This window comes from Oculina patagonica, chromosome 2, assembly GCF_052425735.1.
Source record: "Oculina patagonica isolate OP01 chromosome 2, crgOcupat, whole genome shotgun sequence".
Lineage (NCBI taxonomy): Eukaryota > Metazoa > Cnidaria > Anthozoa > Scleractinia > Oculinidae > Oculina > Oculina patagonica.
Window position 1 is genome coordinate 24883626 of NC_135759.1, and position 23446 is coordinate 24907071.

At 37.3% G+C, this 23446-nt stretch overlaps 2 protein-coding genes across 3 annotated transcripts in view; one reads left to right on the plus strand and one right to left on the minus strand.

Annotated features, from left to right (window-relative positions):
* The window catches only part of LOC144643725 (tachykinin-like peptides receptor 99D), a 140252-nt gene that overhangs the window by 9603 nt on the left and 107203 nt on the right, over positions 1–23446 (plus strand). The gene's annotated exons all lie outside the window — the stretch shown is intronic.
* On the minus strand, positions 1495–23427 carry LOC144643703 (diacylglycerol lipase-alpha-like). 2 transcript variants are annotated; one of them, XM_078503031.1, is made up of 17 exons: positions 23110–23427; positions 17098–17682; positions 16240–16384; positions 15855–15926; positions 15187–15311; positions 13069–13219; positions 12467–12550; positions 11252–11329; positions 10692–10769; positions 10002–10144; positions 8904–8972; positions 8497–8569; positions 7883–8085; positions 7196–7476; positions 6489–6557; positions 4830–4905; positions 2918–3050 (listed from the first exon to the last, which is right to left on the minus strand). In XM_078503031.1, exons 1-16 carry the CDS (start codon positions 23202–23204, stop codon positions 4835–4837), a joined length of 2322 nt encoding a protein of 773 aa, XP_078359157.1. In that variant the 5' UTR covers positions 23205–23427; the 3' UTR covers positions 2918–3050; positions 4830–4834. The 2 variants fall into 2 exon arrangements, with proteins under 2 accessions (XP_078359155.1, XP_078359157.1); XM_078503029.1 differs by lacking the exon at positions 4830–4905 and having other exon boundaries at positions 1495–3050.

Consider the following 23446-nt stretch of genomic DNA (forward strand, 5'->3'; position numbering starts at 1 on the left):
TAAGAACGGGATCACTATAATTTGTCCTTAAAACAATCATTAATATTAATAGTCTATATCTTAATAATAACTTTTGATTTAAAATTCTTTTTAACTTTTATATATATTTATCAGTTTCTCTAGTATACTTTTAAATGAATATATTATTTGTTGCAATAAATAGAAATTATTAAATAAAGGCTCAGAGCCATTTCAAGCTTGAAATAGCTTGGATAACATTATTTTAAAAACAAATTGAGCGCTTTTCTCGCGACTGTCGAAAGTACTTGACTGTGTTTACTTTGGTTGTTACCGTACCCTCGCCAATAAGAAATAATACGTAGATTTTTCGGTCAATCTGGACGTAAGGTGCAAAATCAAAACCATGCAACCGTTCGCTGACGCGACGTTTACGCTCTTTTCAAATTAGGTTTCAGTTTTACGCTTCGAGTTCTGATTGGTTAAGAAGTCTGTCTACGTTCGTGGTGCACGTGATGGCTTCTGTGGTAAGGTTAGTTTTAGCTGAACAACAGTAACGAGTAAAGCGCTCTTACTTCTAAATGGTACTAAATGGTATTTTAGATAGTGGGAAACGAAATTATCTCTAAATTGACCAAGCCTCTAACTTTATAAGTTTTGGCTTTTAGAGTAGGCTACATCATTGTATCTTTTTTTAGGAAGAACTTTTAATTCAACTAACAAACACAAGTTGCAAACTAGAGAGAGGAAAATGAAAGACTCAAATATAAAATATCCCACGAAATTCAGCTTCTACGTGTATGAAAATCAGTTTTCACAACAATGGCCTCAACTTAGTTTTCATGTATCCTGGAAAGAAAACAAATTGAAAAAATTGCCGTCCTTTCCATCTTGCCTAATCACAACAACTACGGCTCCTCTACCACCTATAGTGTACTATTATTTTGAGGGCTCCTTACTTTGCGTTACTTAACTCCTTACCACAGTATCTTTACTCAACACTTCTTCCCAATTACTGGTAAGGAGATTTGCGTGACCACCCATATAACGCTCGTGCAATGTGTGACACTAAGTTGCGTGCGTGACGTAGCCCATTCAATTCACGTTTTGGCCTTTCCAATGTAACAAGTATGCAAAGCAGCGATATAGTTCTAATATACTTCTCCATGCATGGGTATAAGTTATAAGTACTTAATAAGCACAAAAATTCTAAGTCTATCTAAGTATTAATACAGTAAAAACCCGCGTATAAGAACCTAGAAATTAAGAACCTCCTGGCAGAAATTTGCTTCCTCAATACCCCAAAAGGTTCTTATATGTGGGGTTAAACTATTTTATTTATAATACAATAACTGTATTTTATCAAAAAGGATGTCTTTAGAGATCAAGAATTGCACAGGGAAGCTAAAAAATGCCAGTAAGTACCCCAAAATATAAGAACCTGTTTTGCCAAACTCTAAAAAAGCAGGTTCTTATACGCGGGTTTTTACTGTATTCATACATGACATACATACATGTATATACTGTCGATAAAGTATATACAGTTAAAACGCATGCATCTCAAATTCTAAAAAAATTCTGGTGACCTCCACGACGCACTGTAGTAGCAGTCATTCCCTCGTATACAAAATCGAGGCATTTCAGTTACAGTCTTTATCTTACAAACCAAACTACCAATTCGACGCGACGGGAATCAACCTTGGAAACAATTTAAAATATTCCCTACAGCCCTGCAGTGATGAAATTGTCTATGAACAGCAATTACACGTTATTTTTAACCTCCCTGTTGAACTGTAACTACAACCTTCGTAAAAACTGTTAAATTAATTGGATTTTCTCTCAATTCAATTGTTCTATCCCTCCCCCATCCCAAATGCTGATCAGTATCAAACACTATAATCATTATTTAGATTATTTGTCAGTATTTCAACTCATTTTCAAAAAGGTTGTAGCTCGCAAATGGAAACGAATAGGAGGGAATCACATTTAAAACAGCCTTATTTCACTTAAATTCAAAAGATTCCCCGCATTAGCTGCCATTGCAAGCCATTTCCAGTTCAACCGCGAGAATAAAAATATCGTGTTTTCCACACTCTATCGCTATAATGTAGTCTCCAGAAAATTCGCATCAGCTCGTCGACCGGTCAGCGGCTGATCAGCGCGCTCAAAGCTGGAGCATGCGTGATGCAGTGTCTCTGACGCGGCTTGTTTTAGCGCGTTTCTTTTTCGTCTCCCAGTGCGCGGTTTAACAGATCCCAGAAGGAACTCTTCTTCTTGCGAAATGTTAATACCCGAGTCTGATACCGAGAACCGAGACTCCGGACCCGAAGAGTCAATCGAGCGGGGTTTTGGTCTTCGGACAGCCTCGCCATTAAGATGCGAAGTTTGTTTGGAGAAGAGAGCAATTTTGTCTTTGCTTTCGTTGTGACCATCTACTTGGTCGTTTGTGGGGTGAAAGTTCAACTGGTGTTCTTTTTTCCGGTGTGGACTGTAAGGAGCCAGAACTTCTTCTGATTCCCTTCCATCTACCGAGTCTGTGGAAACAGCGTTTCCATCTAGACCTGGTTCAGAAAATTGAGTCTGATATCGCCGCGCTCGTGGACGAGGGAAATTCCAGTACAAAGACGAAGAAAAGTTCGCTTGAATTTGCGAGTCGTACTCGAACGTTCGTGGCGGCTTCGGCGGTGGCTTGTATCGGAAACTCTGCCTACCTTCGGATTTTTCCGTCTCGAATGTTCGTGGAGGTTTCGGAAGAGGATTAACGTTTGTTCGGGTAGAATCAAGGCTCACTGATATTGAGCCCGCAGATGTGGCCTTGCCAGAAATTTGCTGCAGTTTCGACGATCTCTCTGAGCCTGGTGATTCGGAGAGGTCTGTGTTCGCGCGAGGACGTGGGTGCATGTCTATAACAACGTTATCGGTGCTTTGTTTAACAGAAGGAAGAGTGTAGTCTACCCAGCTGGCGGACACGCGCGTGGACGGCGCGCTTTCTTCTAAATCGGAATCTTCAAGGCCGCTCTCAGGGCGCGCTATAGGTGCTTTACGTGCTTCGGAAACGAGGGCAGATATCCGCCATAATGGGTGATTCACCCCTGTTGTAAGAACAAAGAACGAGTTTACAGACATCAGAGACATGGAGGAAAGATTTGAGGTACTATATTAAGGAGCTCTAGAATGTTTTATGCTTGGTAGTCCACGAAATTATGACTTATGAGAAAACTTCAGTAAATAATATGGCAAATTTATAAAAGGAGAATGAAAATAGGACGGAAGAAAACAAAATGTACGTTTCTGAGGGAAAGTAAAAGATGAGCAAGGGAATACAGATATAGGTGCTATAAACATATTTTCTTGCCCAGGCCTTCTGCGATATTTATAAAGAAGACTCCTGATAACCCCACCCGTTCATAACTAATTGTAGATGTTTTCTACAAGGAAAGTACGATCGCAAAAGTGATAGCAACGTGAACAATGTAAACTAAAAAACTTCATAAATAAATTAACAGAATAAAAGGATGTCTTCAATTTACTCAAAATCTACGGAAAGGGAGCTCAAAAAAAATGCACAAAGCGCGCTTGTAAAGATGGGATGCTTTGCAAAGCAAATCAAGCCCACCCTGCATAGCGGACCGGGGTTATCCCAGCGTCCCTTACGTTAGCCTGTGAACAGGCTCTCCTGCAGTTTAACCGCCAGTTCTTAACTAAACAAAAATAAACGCTACAAGCAATAAAGCTGCCATAACAGTCCAAGCGCTTTCAAATACAACATCAAAGCCATTATATCATCGTCATCAGCATTAGCAACAAATCACAGACATTAATTAAGCAACAATAACTTTCATCTCCCAACACAACAGTAACAATACAAAAAGAAAACAACAAAATAAACCGCACACATTATTTTTTTTAAAAAAAATAATTAAAACAAACAAACACCAGACGTTCCCGGTATGCGTACAGCATCAAGGAGAAGGGGAAAAAAACACGAAAACAGCAGCAAAATAAAGTACACAAAGCAGCCATAAGAAATAACTGAAATCTGAAAAAAGTAGTGCTTTATGGCTAATCATAAAATTCACAGAACACAGAAACCTTCTTCATGCAAGAAGGGCAGCAAAAAAAATCCCTGTTACTACATGCAAAATTAATTAAGCTTATAATTCAACACCGATGTATTACAAGTTTAAATTTTGTAATTTAAGAATGAATACATAGTGGAAGTGCATCAATGAGGTGAGGGTGGCGACACGTTGAACGATTAAAACCCACGTTTATAAGTAAAAATTACTGTTTAGCTTTAAAATGCTTGTCTCTGTCAGGGTTTGCTTGGCTCAGAGCATGGGACAAGTTGCGTCAAAGGATAGACACGGAAATACATCTACGAGTAAACTTATATTAGTGGGTTTTCTTATTCCTTAGTTTATTTCTGGTATATACAGAGTCCTTTCCGAGGCTCATGGCTCAACACACCGGTGCGTAACTCCAGTTTCCGTAGAAACGAATAGCAGTATTTCTACTCCCCCTGGATGGGGGCTAGTTCATAGCAGGATTGTACCAGTAAGACACTACCTCTCTGGAACCTCTATTTTCATTCGCCCGCTGTAAACACTACCTCTATTGTTACTCAGGGCTAGGGACATTGTTGTCACCTGTTATCTATTGTTTTAAGAACCAATGAATTAACTCGTTCCGAGAGGTAGTGGGCGACCCGATTGTACCCCCGCATTTAGGTTTTGCCAACAATTTGCCACAATCCAATTCTACTCCTAGGTGGAGTAATATCTCTTGCTAAAGAGCCAGGAGATGAATAAGTGAGGAGGAAACTATCAGATCGCTGTACAAGCCATGCTCGATGAGAAACTGTACATTACCTTGTCTACACTGTAGTTACGCTGATTTCAAAGCTGTCGAGGCTTTGTATATCAGCAGGAACGTCAAGTCCAACTTCTGCCGTTCAGTCAAAGAAGAAACGAAAAAAGAAACAGTTTATAGAGGAAAACAAACATAAAACTGAGAACCGTTCAGTTGCAGGGCTGAATTTGTCATGCAGTTCAGTTCAAACAATTCCAAAACTAATGACTTAAAGGGAAGGCGTTGAGTTGTCTTCTTAAAATATTATGTATCGGTTAGGTAGCTCGGTTAGAAGCTTCAAAGCTTTAGTTAAATGTTTAAAATGTATTTCTCAAGCAAATTTTAAGTTTTAGTATGATTCGTGTAACTATCACCCTGGATGACTATTTGAAAATGACAAGAGACGCTTAAAGATCAATAAATTGGTGTTAATAATTTTAAGTTTAAAGACAAAAAGGTGACTTTATCCTCTAAATATTTTTTTTCTTTTTTTGTTAAGAGGTTAAACAAATTTTAGAAGACTCGAATGCAATGGAAGAAAGACGAAAGAATGGAAATGAAAAAAGAAATCGTAAGTTATCATGAAAAGAAGTTTTATAGTGCGTAGCACGAGCTTCAGTTTTTTTACATTACAATGTAATTGCTATTATGTTATTTTAATTTAATGCTGTATGGGTTTAAATGTGGTTATACATGTCTAAATGTGAAGAGAGTAAATTGAGTTATTTCTGATAAACAGATAAACGAATTAAAAAAACAAAAAAATGAAAGCAGCAAATAAAAAACAACAACAAAACAAAACAAACATTGCGGTGACAAACACAGCGAGTGAAAACTACATGTGCAACTGGCACCGTGGCATCATTACAGGTAAAGTTCAAATGTAACTGCACCATGAGTCACAACAAAAGAATACGATCAAGTTGCTTGAGAAGCTTAGAAACCAGTGTGAAAATAAAACTGTTAATACACGTTAAGCAGAGAGAAACAGAGAAAATTATTGGAATTTGTTGACGGCGCAAACACGAGTGTAAACTCTATCACTATGAAATGGAGAGGCATTACAATTAACTAGGCACATTTTACAAAAGTTTTGAAATCATGAAGTAAAAGCTAGCAAGCTTGAAGAAAAAAGTCAACAGAGGAGCGAGTAGTAGCGGAGATTTTTTTCTGTTAGAAAACAAAGCTGTCGTGAAACAAACAAAAAAACGTTCAAGATTTCAGTCAGGAAAACAATATACAGTAAACAGTATTTGGCGCAGAGCTCCGTCTCAGACAGTTGGCTGAGCCCGCCATTTTTGGCACAGATGGTGCTACGTAACATGCCGTATTCTGATGACGTCCTGTAGATGTTACACGTTTTGGAACGCTCGTTTCATTTCTAATTGGTCGATGAGATCCGGGTACTTTCCCGAAGATTTACCGAAAACAGTACTTGTTTATCCGACTGTTTCCGATCAGCGAGTATAGAAAATTATGAGCAAAAAGCGGACAGACCGACAAACAAACAAATAAATAAATAAACGAACAAACTCGTCCCCAGTGAAAACCCCCAGAGACACAGTTGAAAAAAACTAGATGCTGGACGACTGAATACGATTTCAGTACATTACTAAGATATTAGACAGACAGCCTTAAGGTTAGTGTGAGTTTAGACAACGACAATAAAACGATCTTACCTAGAGCTAAAGAGTCAGCAGACGTCACTCTTTCCAGTTCTTCCTCTTCTGTGGCGCGGATCACAATCGCTAAGGAAGCAATGGAAAGAAAACTCACTAAGCAGTGTAAGTAACAGACGACATCAAATGAGTCTCGCTGTCACTTCTACGATAGAGTGCTGCAATATTAATGTTATAAAGAATGATATAGTCAGAGACAAAATTGCATTTAGTTAGAATAACAAAAGTCAAGTAGATATGTGGCCTACTGATTTACATTCACCTTCAAGCTGAAGTTCAGGTCAAAATTCCTGGGACACTAAATGAAAATCCTTCCACCGACAAAATGTCTTTCCCAACCCAACACGGCGAAATAACATCGATTTTTATAGAACTTGTAGCTATAACATATCGACATCATTTTCTATGGGAGATGTGCGCCTTCTCACTGAATGGTATTTTTGAGTGTTCTAAGAACATTTGGACAGCATTGAAGTTTTATTAAAAGACTAGGTATGGAAGTGGAGATGTGAAAATGGTCAAAATTGCATTGTATTATTTCCGCCAGACCAAAAAGAATCGAGATCAGAAATGCCCTTTGAATGTTGTGTAGCCAAGATTTTATCAGTAGATTCCGATTTTAATTCCGAGGCCTCTTCGTTTGGAGCTCATTATATAAAAAAAAGCTTGAACAGGAGCTTGACTCTGAAAGATCCACTTTTAATTACCTTCTTCCAGTGATATTGAGCCTGAGTGATTATTCCGCAAAAGAACGTGATTTGGTTCCACAAAAGCTGTCATAGGGACCTCCAGCGTGTTAGGGCATGGTGGATCTGGGGCAGAAAGGATACTCTCCTCCTGCTCCTTAGAGGGAAGGCACAGATTAAGAGCCTTGAGTACGAAATCTGGCATGTGGTCCTCCCACATGAGGCCTGAGATCTGAATAGACTGGAAGTCCTCTAAGTCTGCCCAAACTGGCTCGTATATGGTTCCTTTTCGACCGCATCGACTGCAAAGATAACATGACCAGTTGTTAAGCTATAACGTATCAAACCAGTGATTATGCTGACAAATTTATGACTGACTGGCCTGTTCCAGGCGTTCGGTTAGTCGAGGAGCAGCACGAAAAACGGCGAGCGAAAAACGTAAAGGGGAGGGGTGTGGGGGAGAAGGCGAGGGCTCCCTCCCTTTCTCGCTCCAAAACACTCGCCATTTTTCCACTCCCCGTTTTTCGCGCTTATCCCGTTTTGCCTCGCCGCTCCCAAACTAACTGAAAGCCTGGAACAAGCTAATGACTGACAGACCGAAGACAGCAAACAGACAGACAGGCAGGCAGACAGACAGACAGACAGACAGACAGACAGACAGACAGACAGGCAGACAGACACGCGTCTTAAATTATTGTTTGAACTTACGTTGGCACAGAGACCGTTTTGACCACATGAATGACTCTCCCAGGAGGGTAAAAAGTAGGCGTCTTGGAATTCTTGTTGCTAGGCAACTGAAAGTTCTCCCAGTCCGCCTCGGTATCTCGTAACTGAGCATCACAGTTGATGCACTTGCACCCGTAACAGCACACAAACGCGCAGCGGCACGCACAGCCACGCAGAATTTTCCACTGCAACAAAAAAAGGTGGAACATTAATCGATTAAAACTCATTATTTTCTTTGGTTTTCTTCATGGTGAGCTTCATAATTGGTTCACAGAATTTGTGAAAAGTGAAAGATATTGTATTTTGAGCCAGTGAGGCTGAAAAAGAAAAAAACAATGGTGATTTGGTTTATTCTTGGAGGAAAGATTGACCATACCGCACTGTCTTGTCACACAACGACATCAAATGAAAAGTCACGCAATATAAGGCACTTTTTCAGAGTAGCAAACAAGAGCCTTGTTTAGTAAATACAAACTATAAAGGTCTAACAAAAAGAGAGAGAAAGAGTACAAGAGCGAGAGCAATTTGCGCGACAAATACCACGGGGCGTACAGCCCAATATATAGGTATGTAAAATGTGTGGAAGGTGAACTTACTTTTGGTGTAGTGGAATATGAAATCACGGCCATCATCTTATTTCGTAGATCCTCAAGAGTGTAGAGACTTAATCTGTGGAGACAAAAGACTTGTTAGGTGATTGATGCCATGTAGGGGCATTTTCTTAACTTGCAGTCTCTCGATTCTCCTTACATAGCCTAAGAGGATCGAGCTCTGGTCTCAACAAACACACAGCAACGCTAAACCCTGAGATGTAGCCACGTACGTTTCACGTCGTTTTGTACTTCCTACATGTAGCTTCCACTTGTTGCTCGAAGGATTTGGAGAAAAAAGACAAACTCGCGCACACTTTATATTCGCCACGTCATCTACATTTTTATTCATCAGTTACGCATGTAGTAGTCACAAGACCAATAATGACACGTTTGGTTAGAGTTAGACATACCTTGGAATCATGTCTTTTCCAATAACAATCGAAATAACAAAATCACGGACATACTTTGCAGCTGAAAGGCTGAAACAAGAACAAAAATAAAAACACAAGTTTAAAAGTTGAGAAATTTTAAAAGAGTGCATATAAGGTTCTGGAGGTCTCCACAGTTGGTGGGTTCTATGGATAAAGTACGATACTCAGGAGCGAGTAAATTCCCTGAGCCTTCAATGACCATAAACCAATTTTTACTGACTGTGATTGTGACTTAGTAAAGGATATTTCTTTAATACCACAAGGTAGGCCACAAAACTTAACTGGTCGTTTTGCACAGTAATGAGTGAAAACACTGCTGAGATGAACACAAAACAGTAACATTTTCTGATTTTTTCTTGACAAAACTCTGAACAAGAAATCAAGAAGGGGAATTGCATGATCCATAGCCTGGGACATGTCAGGGTGAAGAGTTGTAGGCCTGGCCAACCACTTTTGTTTTTAGGGTTGGGGGAGGAAGTCCACCGGGGAAGGTTTTGAGATCAAGGTACTAGGAAACACTTTCTCCTTCCGACTTTTTGGTGATTCTAGTGTGTGTGTTTCAATTCAGGGTAACCCAGAAGGCAAAACAATTTGCACTTGCTAGATGAGCCTTGATCTAATCACGAAAGGGGAGTTGCAATATGTATACTTGTAAAATTCATTAATTATTCATGAGAATGCAAACCAATCTTAGCACAGTATTCATATCACAGTACATAACTGTAAACCCCAATACAAATCAAACAGTAGAATTAACTTTTGATACAAACTCCTGCCAGCTAATTAGTATTCATTAACTTTTGATAAAGATCTCTACTGATTCGCATAACAATACTTTGCTTTAATTTATTGTTTTCATTTCACAAGTAGAATAAAATATTCACGTCCGATCATATTTTATCTACTACTAAGAAATGTTAAAATTGCTTTCCATGTCATCTTGAAAGTGCACCAGGTTGAATTCTTTTCTATTGTCCATTTAAAAAAAAATGAGTAAGCTGAAAAAATTGTAGGCTAGCTACGCCCCTGCATGTGAAATTGTTGTTCATAAACTGTTAGTCTAGCTAGTGTCAGTACCTCAGTGTGGCTCCAGGTGGCGAGAAGGCATAACAAAAGAGATCAGGGTAAGTCGGTCGGAGTAACATTGCTAAGATGGCTGCTGTCCCAGCTCCAAGAGAATGGCCAACAAGAATAAGGCGATATGATTCAGTGTGTTTCTCCTATAAAATGAGTGGAAACGTAGTTACTGTTACAGATATATATGTTATTTATTAATAACATTTATAAGAAGCTGAAAATGTCTCCCCTTTTATAAGGAGCTGCATAAATTTTAGCCAGTGACTTAAAATAGCAGGGACACCTGTTATCTGGAACTAGCTGGCAAGGGTTTGGTTTTGTTGAAATCCCTGGCCAGTGAAACACAGAGCTGTCATCAAGTTTTTAAACAGTCATTACATTGAAGTCATCACCCGTAGCATTTGGTTCTGTACACAAGGGAAGGTAATACCAAAGCCATTGAGTGAACTCAACTGTAACAGGTGTTATGACTGTTATGGGTTGCAGCCCTTAATAATAGCCCTGGCAATCAATTTTCTTGCAGAAATTCTTCAGTTGTACATTGCATGTTTTTTGATTTTAAAAGAATATTACCCTGCAAACGATTTGCAAAAAATATTCAACAACAGTTCGCATCTATGATAATTATATCATAGGCAACAATTCAAGAAATTCTTATACACATGTGAGAATCAATTAAATTTTTTTTACCGGATCAGAATTGAAGGCTTTTGCTAGAATTCCACCCTCCAGTTTTCTCTTAAGGTATAAGGCGGCCTTTATCATACCCTGAAAAAGAGACAAAATATACATGTATGTAATGAAAAGGAGTCTTGCAAATTACATCTCCCACATAAGGACACGCCTTTGGAGCAAACTGCAAGTCAAGAAAAAACATAAATACACATGTACTTGAAAACAGATCCAAGTACCACATTTATTTTACAGTGCGACGTGCCTTACCGTGGCCACCCAACAAACTTTTTTACAAGTGTCATCTTTTAGCATTTTTCGTTTTCACTGCGCTTTGTTGATAAATACAATGCAACAAGTATCTAATGTATTTGATCGTACTGAACTTTGCAAGGAGGCGTGTTCGTCAAACAAATAATAGTATTACAAGAGCACACTTGTAAAAAAGTTTGTTGGGTGGCCACAATAAGGCATGTCGCACTGTAATATATTTATTACATAGATTACAGACAAGAAACCCTACATGTAATTTGCATAGACAGGGGATCATTTACCACAAGTTTAAAGTTTTAGTATACCTTGTGTCCAAACCAATTTTGCTCACCATCTTCTAAAGGAATTTTCTCTGCATCAACTGAGAAATCTGTAAGGATGTCCTGGAACAAAAAAGGAAAATTAAAGGGGCTGTGTAACGGGTTAAGCCAAATTTAGGCATGGGAAATAGCCATCAAATTTGGTGAAATATAAAAACAACCACTTAAAAAAGTGAAGGAACATTTCAATAACACAGCAAAAACAAAAGAAGCTAAGGATGTACAGAAGTGAAGAAGATTGAAATTGACTGTGACATGGGTTTTAAAAATACATTTTACTGTTGGGCTGAACAATTTTCAAAGTTAATCTTGTTTGCATTATAATGATAATGATGATGATAATCAATGATAATGATGATAATCAATTTATATGCGTTTTTTTTTTATTTTGCTTTCTTTTTATTTTCTAACAAAGCCACCCCCACCCCTTTTTTTTTTGTTCTTTTTTGGGCGGTTTTTTAATTTTAATTTTTTTGGGGGGGCGGGGCGACCCCCCCACCCCCCCCCCCCCCCCAGGCGCGAGAGACACATTTGGTTGTAATGAAGCTATGGTTTTGTCATTTAGATCCACAGAAGTGATTCTTTGCAAACATTCAGTTTCATAGCAAGTACATGACTGTGTATTTGGCAAAAATAAAGAAAAATAAACTTAACTCAGCCGTGACACATTGCAGTCAACACATTTATGGTTCTCCCAAAACAAAACCACTCATTTTGCAGATTGGATTTCAAGGAATCTGTTTTGCATATAATATACTTAACTTATGATATGCAGAAGTAAGTGTTGTAAATGTAGGATAGGTATTATCTCTTTTGTCTGCCTTGACGTTTACACACTGCAACTTTAGCTGATACAATGTATTAAGATACCTTATCTAAGGATTACAGCAGGATTATAATTGGCCCCCCACACCCCCCCCCCCACACCCCTCCCCAAATGCCTGGGTTTTCAACCCTTTTCAGATACTTAGCTACACATACTTTACATAGCTGTGCTTTATTATATGCAGGTTTACGTCTATGTTGTGGTTTAATTTTACCCTTGGTACAATTCGGTATTTTCCCTTGTTCTGGTGTATGGTAGTACCGTAAAGATCCATGTATAAGCCGCACCTTCTTCCTCTTAATTCAAGTCAAAATATGTTAATGAATATACTTCTTGGTAAAATTGAACCAAAACGTTTACATGTAATTGCTTACCTGAAGTGATAAAGTTCCTCTAATTGTGACTACAACTGCTTTTTTGAGATGATCCACACTTACAAAGAAAGGTGTTTCAAAGAGCTAAAAAAATTCACATAAGGTCTATTATTAGTGGTGTACAATTATTTTGTCTATCTGCCACCAACACAAACTCATGTGAATTGACATGGAGTTGACTTGTGCTATACTTGACCCTTTTGTCCCCATCAATGATCAATATTTTAGTTTCCCTTTACACTTAATATAAAAGGTAAAGAGGGAACACCAAATAGCAACCTAAAGGCAAGACTCTGCATGGCTTTCTTTTACAGCTCGCATACATGTATCTCTGACACTCCGAGATTTTAAGAATGTTCGGGGATTATCAAACATTGTAAGTTTGATCCCTACATGAAAGTTAGCGGAAGGAAGCCCCTATTTCACAAGTCAAAGCAAACTGGAAAGTGCCTATATTTATAAACATGCTTATTGTATTCAGTAACAAGAAAATTTGCTGTTTAAAAACTCTCCCAGGTTTCAGGAAACATGACAAGACTACTTGGATTTTGACAGCAATTTACATGTAAACTGAAAATGACGGTTTTTCAAAAGCAACTCACTTTGTTGTGATAGCTGACAAATATCACATCTCTGTTGTGAATGTTCGCTATCCTTTTAAGTGCAGAGTAATTACAACGGCAGCAGTTATCACTTTCAATATCAACAAACTTGTGCGACCTAGGATCTGGATGACGGCATGGATAACAACATCTGCAAGAAGAATGCAGGAATGAATATAGATTTCCTTGACTTACAGCATACATGTACAGTTTTCAACTTTTTGTCAAGAAGACCATTGATAGACATTCATTAACACATACAGTATTACCGTCGCTTGCAACTAAGCGTGAACACGAGCCGCCGAAACATGATCTACATGGGTATCAAACATGGCATGTTTCGTCATGAAACATTGAAGTTTAGCAGACCGTAATGACAACTTTCACGCTCAAAGTGCTTACCATAAACACTGAGAACAGGAGAAACTTTGCACCAGAAGTGATTCAAGTGAACCTGCAAATGCATATCGACACAGATCAGGATCAATTTGTTGAAGGAAGTCTTGATATCCAATCTTTCCGCCATTTCGACTGTTTCGAAACCGGAATGTGTGGAAGTTTCGGCGCGAAAGTTGTCGTTACAGTCTGCTAAACTTCAAACATTTGATGACCAATCATGCCACGTTTGATACCCAATTAGATCATGTTTCGGCGGCACGTGTTCGCGCTTAGATGCAACCGACGGTAAAAAGAAAAATTTCCTTGACAATAAAGATATATAATCAGCCAAGCAAAAATTCCCTTAGCTTATTTCTGACATTTACAAACTATGTGCCGGAAGGTAGTGGAGTTGTTAATAGTGTTCTAAATAATAAAAATCAGTGTGTGAAAAAATTTTTTAAAGCGATCTCTGGTTAAAAATTTAAAGATAAAACAAGCTTTCCACTTCCAGTCTGTATTCTTTAGGATTAACGCTAAGGAGCGTTAACGTTGAAATATAATTATAGTATAAATAGTGTGAAAAAACGAAACTTTAATAAAAACAATAACAAGATGCTTGTGTCCAAGTAAAAATGCTAATGAAAAGTTCAAAATAAAATTGAATATTGTCTTGGTAATTGTTTCGCGTTATTGTCAGCATGGGTCGTAATTGCTGTGTGCCAGGATTCTGAAGTTTTTCTAACGCGAAAATTTCCCTTGTCGAACATGCATGCACTATCAAAGACAATGGAATGGTCGTTCAGCTAAGCATGTGAAGCATGTTAGAACCTTTTTTAAAGGTTTTGGTATTTCTAATTTGTTCTTTCTTCTTACAGCAGATTCATTGAAGTGCCCATGTCACCAATTTGTATTTTTTATTTTTTAAGTGAAAGTCCACATTAAAAAAGAAACTTCTGCCAAAAAAAAATGGGATTTGAAAAAAATAGTCGGCTAGTTCTTGTGTATATTCGATCGACAAAACAACTTTTCAGCCAGTCACTCGATGAAGTCCTGGTAAGATTTCTCTGAAGTTTGTTTGGATCTGCAGTCACATGTTCCTTAACCTACCTCACAATTCCTTTGTGACCGAGGGAATACTAAATACAAGTGGTGTGCCAAAATGGCAGAAAATTTTCACGTTTGAAAAATAAAAAAATAAAAAAATGCGTTTTGTTCAAAACAAAAAAAATTTCACAGAAAAACCCTTTTCAATGCAGACTTTCACTTGAAAAACTAAAAAAATTGGTGACATGGGCACTTTAATAATCCCAACCAGCTTTTCTGGTCTGGTCAACATGCACCTTCAAAATTGCTAGACGTAAGTGAAATTTCTGATCAGCCTGTTGTAAGTTCTTTCACATGGTGAAATTAGCTGGTAACTGACTCTTAGCTGGTGAAACAGGATAATGCTCAATCAAAATGTAATAGGAAAAATAAGTACACTGTATGGTAATTGGGAAAGATTGTATACAGGTTGGTGAGATTCAGTCTAGTAATTGGCATATACCGGTATGTATTTTGTTTTTTTTCTATGTTTATTTTTCCCGTGTTTTCATTTCCCTTTGTTTCAGATTATGATATGAACATAAGACAATGAAAAATAAAAATCAAACTGGTTTGAAAAATTTGAAACCAAATATAAAATTGAACCACAACATGTACATAACAGTTCCAGACATAACTAGTTACATAATGTACCTAAAATTCTTCAAAAGTTTGCAACATCCACAAGCGACATTGCTTTTCATGTAGATTGGCCAGCCATAAGCAGACAATGCATAGTTCATGTAATATACCACTTCTTTGAACAGAAACAATTCATTCTGGAAAAAAAAAATGACAAACTTTAAGATGAATATTAGGTCCCTACAAATTAATGCCATAGAAGTTAGGTTTTGGAAGAGCGTGCAGTTTGTTCAGCTATTATCTATCAGTGAGGACACAGCAAATCTGTCTTTTAAAAGTATCAAGATAAGTCAATATTGTAGTTTAATCCTTATTTTGGACCGATTGCTAACTCTTGGTAACAGTGTTAGATCTTGGAAGATGGAATTCAGTCCTTCTTACAGGGTTCATACCCTTTCTCACAAACAATATTCTAGTACTTTTCCAGGACTTTTCAAGGACTAAGATTGATTTTTCCAGGACTCCAAAATTAACATTTATTTAACCCTTTCACTCCCAAGATCTCAATATTATTTCTCCTCACTGTCTGCCATACATTTCTTATAATGTTACAAATGTAGTTCTGCGAATTCAGTCCTGGAAAGTGCCACAATAAAATTTCAGGACTTTCCAGGTTTTCTAGGACCTGTATGAACCCTACACTATGAGTTGTAAATTCAAACAAGAACTAGTTCTGTTACCTTGTCTTTGAGGTTCAGTGTTCTTGAACTGTTTGTCCTTTGAAAGCGCAATGATGATTTTTTAATACCTTTCTGCAAATAAAAAAAGAGAAGAAACAATAAATACTTTATATGTTCAGCACACTTACTACTATAGCAGTATTCAGTATGTGCATGTTGGACCAATTAGCCATGTTCTACAGCGGATGGACACCGCACACAAAAGAAATGGAGAGCAATGACCTTGACGAGAAACCCAGAGACAGATGGATTGGAGGGACAGGCGCCCCGCCCAAGTGAACGCCGCCAACCACTGGCCACTGCCCACATAACGAACTGACACAGAAAATGTTCACCCGGCCCGCGTTTAGAACATGGCCCATAGGCAAGTTGTTTATGTACAAACCTGGGAATCTAAGACTTGCTGCTCTTCTATTGCCCTCATCAAAGCACAGTGTTCTTGCCGTTTTTGCTGCTTTCTTAGCAAAACAAGTCCAGCTGCCAAGTCTGAAGGAACAATGTCCAGATCTTGAAAATACTCAGCCAGCTTTCTGATGCCAAAAAAACGAAAATAAGAATTAAATAGTTTGAAACAAACTATGAAAATTAATTAAAATTCCAGTTAAATGTTCATTTAACAACTGCATCGCTTAATGGAGGTTGGGGGCCTGGGACATCCAGGAGCTTCCACTATTGGCAGCCAGCTGGTAGATGGAGACTGCTCCCATGGCTGGCAAATCATAGCAACCTAGCCATGAGCTCCCGCACAGACAGAAGGAGGGCAGGCACCCGTCACACTGATTAAACAGTGGAAAGGTAGGGAGGAAAGGGGAAGAACAGACTAAACACTAAACTCCAGGGCAAAACAATGCTCCACTGGCCAACGCTAAAAGCATGCCTGAAATCAGGAGCACATGGAGCTCTGGTGCATGGGCATATCCAAAAGACCGCTGACCTCCAGTAAATGTAGAGGGTGTTTGTTGTTAACTCCGTTAAATTGCATTGTTGTTAACTCCATTAACTTGCATTTAACTCATTTAAATGCATAAAATAAAATGTGTACAACTTTTGTCATCAACTATATTGTTGTTAACTCCATTAACTTGCATTTAACTGCATTTAATATGCATAAATGTGTACAACTTTTGTCATCAACTATATCTTTGGATTGGGGGCAACACTTGAACAGGCCTGACTGCAAAGTTTAAAATTAATAGTTACATGTAGTACTGACGTCACTACAAAACAGATTAATACACTGCACCTTCCAATAAAGTTGAAGACATTTTCATCTCCTTGCCCAGGAACTCCTGAACAGCAAAAAAAGCGCTTGAAGCATCCTTCCCAGCGCTTCTGGTACTTGCGAGTAATATTTGTTGATGCATCTACACTATCTTCTGTTAGCTGTGCCTCTCGATAACGAACCCAATGTTTCCCAGCAGAATCAAATGTACAATAAATAATTACTGTGACTGTAAACAAAAATAGCCAATTGAATACCACAATTGCCCTTGCAATATAAATTTCTGGTGTTAGTTCACATATTGTAGCATCAAGAAATATCCATTTGATTCCTATCGACAGCCATAACAGCTCAATAATAGAAAGGACAAGACGAACATAAAGCAGTTGCGGTATGAGATTACGAGGCTCTGTATCCATAATAGAACCTTTTCCACTCATCCAAGCTATGGACAGTTCCATTATATTTGATGCAAAAAGAAGTGCTAAATAGCCTCCCATAAAATAGTCTAACGTCTGTTCGCAAATATGCTTGTCTTCTTTATCTGCTTGGTGCACGTGATAAAAGCCATGATAGATGCCAACAGCTAGTGACAAAACAATCATCCTACAAGAAAAAGAAAAAGCATTGTCAAACGATTATAAAAACAGGGCTGTCATTAATTTTTTAAGTAGCTGTTACATTGAATTTATCGTCCGTAACACTTCAATCTGTAAGCAAGAGTAGCATAACACCAATCAACGTTTTCACTTGTAACACTTGAATGAACTCAACAGTAACAGGTGTTGCAGGTAATGGCCCTTAATGACAGCCCTAAAAATAACTAAGAGGGAAAAGGGAAGGAATGGCAATGTATGTTAAACAAAGTAGGTTTCTTCCAAATAGCATGTTAAATTAGCATGCCTGCAATATCACCTTGTGTCTGACTTAGTCAGACACCATTATAAACATTATGATATGACAAGACAATAAAATGAGGTCAGAATTTACAAATTTGCCAGCATAGGGCAAGAAAAAATGGACACCATTCTTTCGAGATCATGATGGAATGGCTTGGACATGCATTATGAGTGGATCCTACAGCACATGCAGAAATACATGTAGCCTTGACATGGACTCCAGAGGGCCAAAGGAAAAGGGGGCCATAAAGAACAACACAAAGGAGAAGGATATGGGAAGAGATGAGAAGTGCTGGCATTGGACGGCAAGGCGAGAAGAGCAGCCCAGGACAGGGCAGCTTGGCTGGACCTTGTAGGGGCCTTATATGAGGATGAGTGAGACTTAACAAACATTATTATTGTCATTGGGTTTGTCAGTACAAATTTTATGTTCAATCATGTACTCTCTCCCAAGAACACAACACAACAACCCTGACCAGATTATCAAGACCTCTTATAGTACCGATGCACCAACAATCAGACTACCTATACCTGTGCACCATACTTCAACAGTGTTTGTTACTCTGTAACACTGTTGGATTCTGGATAAGATGTTTGTTTGAACCCTGGCTAGGGTTATTTTGCTCTGCTCTTGGGTAAGGTACCTTTATTACTTTGAAGTTCGCAGTACATCAATGTACCCACATGTATCTCCACCAAGTACTAGTAAACAGTTAAAGAAAAAGGAAATTCTGGATGGAGGGGTAACCTGTGATGGACTAGCATTTCATCTAACAATACTGTACAAATGTGGTTGCTTCATGTTACAGAAAGCAGGATAAGCAGGATGGCTCTGTAGACCGCTTTAGCCTCAGTGCAGACTTTGACAACCATCGCTTGCATCTAAGCGTGAACATGTGCTGCGAAACATGATCTAATTGGGTATTAAACGTGGCATGATTGGTCATCAAACATTTGAAGTTTGGCAGACTGTAACAGCAACTTTCGTGCCAAAAGTTCAACACATTCCGTTTCGAAATGGCAGAAAGATTGGATATACATGTAGAGACTTCTTCCGAAAAATTGATCCTGATCTGTGTCAACATGCATTTGCAGGTTCACATGAATCACTTCTAGCGTATAGTTGAGCTCATACTCAGGGCTTATTTAGAGCATTTTGAATGTGAAAGTTTGCGTTATGGTCTGCTAAACTTCAAATGTTTGACAACCAAACATGCCACGTTTAATAACCAATTTGATCATGTTTCAGTGGCATGTGTATACAGGCTTAGATGCAAGCGACAGTATGTGTACTTTATAAATTTACATTAATAATAATTTATATAGTGGATTTTGTTTAATTTACCATTCAAATATAATAATATTACTATTATATATGTACAATAAAATAATTGTTAATTGATTGATTTCACTATTTTGAATGGTCATCTAATTAAAAGCCTCACACAGACTGCACATGAAGGTGCAGGTAGCTGTGTACAGCTGTACATCAGTTATGTAAACATCATTAGAAGCTTCTACTTTGTTCTAGAAATAACACAATAGAGAGTTATTCAATACATGTAAACCATGTATATCTTATTAGAAATATTTAATAAACAGTTCATGTTTTACAAGCTGTGTCATTTTGTTTCCAAAATATAAATAATAGATTTTGGAATTGTTTTCAACAATCACATTGTAGTTTCTGAAACAAAAAGAACTCAGATAACAGATGCAATGGAAAACAGCTCTTTCAGGTGTCCTATGGTATACTGCAATCAAAAAATGCTAACAAAGCACTGGGCTCAGTAGGACACCCAATCAAATAATTAAATACTGCTATTCATGTTTACTTGTCAGGCATTTTGCAACTTCTGTGTGTTTATGCACATTGCCTGTCATAGTGAATATACAAAACTGAGCAACAACTCACTTAAAAAGATGGACATTTTTTTATAAAACTGTATAATACTGTAGAAAGTAGGAATGCTTGAGAAAACAAATCTGTGAATTGCATGCAATAAACTTTTCTTTGTTGTAAATGATTTATGAATTTATTCAAGAATACATGCAAGGCGGGTGATTAAAGAGTGTATTTGCATGAAGAATGTTTATTTCTTCAGCTTAGAAACTACATGCAAAACTAATTTTAGCAATAATCTCAGCTGAGGGACTCAAAATTTAAATACTGATTTCTAATTTAACCTGCTAAAAAGTTTTCCAAGTGCTGTGACCTTGGTTTGTGTGGTTGGCAGTGACAGAGTACATTTTCATCATTTTTTTTTTTGTATTTGCATAGATAACAAGTGAATTCTGTTAATTAAATTAGAAACCACAATCTTGTGGAAATTAGAAAATTCAAATTGAAATCATACACTCGCCAGAAGACTCACAATTATAGTGAAATGAAAGAGGTTTATTATTTTCCAAATAGCAAATTGTAATTTTCAAATAATTCTCACACCATCAAATGACCTTTCCAGCAGTAATGAAGAAATTGTGAATAGAAAAACATTATATTTTAAGTACTCACAACACAATTCTATTAAAATTTATGAAAACTTAAACAATGCACATTTTTTTTAATTCATAAAGCAAAATCACCTCTTTAAATGAGAGGAAAATCAAATTCTCAGAAAATATTTTGTAACCCTTTTAAAAGCAAGCTGCTTTGTATAAATGGCAAGGACTCAAATGTATAGTCTTTTATATAAAAATTTTATTCGTATCTCCCTGGACACCACACACCGAGATCTTGTCCATGCTATCCCACCACCACTGCACCCTGTGCCATACGCGGTCCGCGCGCCGCGCCCCACCCCAACGACCCCACCCAACTAGACACACTGCCCCTACGAGATCCACACCTTCAGCTCCCACACATCTCACACATCAAGAGCCGACACCGAACCCCCATCATCACCTCTCCCCCCCTCCCCTCAGTCCGCTGGCCCCCCGACCCTTCCGACATAGTTCATCACCAACTACTTTCTACATATTTTTTTATTTAATGCAAATTTTTAATTTAAGATTTTTTCAGCTAATTTTAACAAATTTTTATTGATTTATTATATATTATATATTTTTTTTTTAAACATTTGTAAAGCGCCAGAGCAGGCCGGATAGGCGCTATAAAAATTTATTTATTATTATTATTATTCAAACTCAACCCACTTTTTATATAATTTAGATGTACATGCAAACTTGTACTTAAATTCTGATCCAAACTTTAGTCAAATATAATTTTTAAAAAGTGTAAAGAATATCTTAATAAACTTTGTAGGTTATCAACTGAACAGTAAAATGGTTTTAATACATAATGCCCAATTGGCCCAGCAATTGCTTCAAAACCACTTCCTGTGAAAAACTTCCTATGAACAGTGCATAGTTAATAATTTTCAACGACTTCCTATATAAATATACCAAATTATAAATATTCTTACCAACAAAATGTCACAGTTTTGGCAAATGTTTCCAAACAACTGAAACATGTGGTCATTTATCCAGCATAAAATAAAATTTAATCTTCACGCAGGCCAGTGCTTGATAACAAAGCCACAAGTCAATGTGCAGATGGTCATGAATGGAGAGAAATATTTCATCTGCACAATCTGCTATTAACGTATGAATTACTGTATTTTAATACCACAGAACATATTAAAGTCTTATGGTCGTACAGTCATTTATAAAATTTAAAACAAAAATCAGGGTTCAGTGTGTTAAATTAACAATATCATGTAAAAATCCATCTTTTCCTGTAATAAAAATCAATGTTTTTAGGCATAACCAGCATTCACATAACTGATTTAGACTAAAAATATGACATGTAAGAAACCACAGCCTTGGAGTTTAGCCAAGAAATTTACAAAATAAATTATTTTAGCATATATTTATAATTTGTAAATTGCCCCCACGTGTAAAACAATATGTTAAACACATTGTTGATGGGTATATATTTTCACTTCTTTCTATAAAAAGAATACCAGCAAGTTCTATTTAATATCAGCAACAATATCAGACCTAAAAAGGCATATTGGCCATGTCGTTTTTAAGAGTTTTTCAAATGATAAATTAAATATAAGCTCAAAGTTGTTTTGTGACTAAAGGAATAAAATGTATACCCTGAAGTTTTTTTATGAAGATTATGCAACATCGATTGATCTGCTAGCAACCAGATGTACATATATACAATCACATACAGCTGTAAATGCGTGCATCTTTGAAAAAACTATCTGAAAATGGAAATTTGAACTACAAATTACATGCAGAATTCAAAGGCTTTTTTATTTTCCGGTTACTCGAGTTGTGAATATTGGTACTTTTGTGAATGAATTTTCACTCTACCTGCTAATTAAAGAAGTTTCAAGAGACTCTCTCTTCCTAGTGTGTGGCAATTTTTGCAAGAAATTAATGAAACACTTTCAAGTTTTGTACATGTACCATTGCTGGTTGCACATCAACTCTCTGTGAATTTGTGTCCTCGACAAATTATTCAAAACAAAACCTTGAAATGTTTAATATCCAGCGCGCTCCCAACGTAGCAGAAACTTTTATTGCAACTTAACCGAAACTTTATTGCAACTACGTACTAAAGGATATGCAAGATCTGTATTTGCAACTTAGGAATTTGGAGGATGCGAACGACTTCTACATAAATCTTAAGCTTATTACATTAACCTCTCTTTAAAATGTCTAAAGAACATTCCGAAACTCGAGAACTTGAATCGTTTAATGGATCTAGGCGAATAACAACATAGATCAACGACCGTGCAAGGTGAACGGGTGAACAAATATTTTTCTTTCATTGTAGTAACAGAAGCATGAAGTTGAATAGTAACAGAACAATAGAAGCAGACGGATGCATTGAACAGGTTTCTCACAAAATAGCGGATGTTTCCTTTGGCGTTCGACAATTAGCCATGAAAACCAGAGTTCAATATCGTTATCTGTTCTAGAGGCAGTTTTAGCAGCGACATACTTAATTATATCGTTTACAACAAGATTATACGCTTACAGTCTGGAAAGGTTATATAGTCGCGAAATTCGTCGGATGTTATTTAGAAAGCTAAGCAGCTTGTCTTACGTTACACGCATGTAAGTCTGACAATCAATGCGCGCTATTTAGCTAAGAAAAATAAAAACATTTACTTACCATAATCCTCTGAGGACGAGAGCAATTCCAAACGGAATAACAAAATCATCGCTTGCGACCATCCATCGCCGCTTAAACACAACAATTCCCGGCATAGTTTGAATTAAAACGTAAGCTTACTCTTTCTGGAAGAAGCATGTACGTAAATGTTTCCGCTTGTAAAGCTTTCCTCCTGATACTTTTTAGAAAAAACTTCCCTTTGGTAACGGTGAACTAATCCTTTGAGTAATTAGCGTAATTGCTCCAAAAAATTAACAAAAGAAGAGTTTTTCTTTGGGCGAGATAAACCATCAACAACTTCTCTCAAGGAAGTCTCCTCAAATCACAAATACAATTT

Coding starts and splice junctions, on each gene's coding strand:
- LOC144643703 (XM_078503029.1), bottom strand. CDS start 23,204: ATGCCGGGAATTGTTGTGTTTAAGCGGCGATGGATGGTCGCAAGCGAT. Junction 12,551..13,068: donor TTGTCAGCTATCACAACAAA/GTGAGTTGCTTT, acceptor GAATTTTTTTAG/CTCTTTGAAACACCTTTCTT. Junction 10,770..11,251: donor AAAATTGGTTTGGACACAAG/GTATACTAAAAC, acceptor TCTCTTTTTCAG/GGTATGATAAAGGCCGCCTT.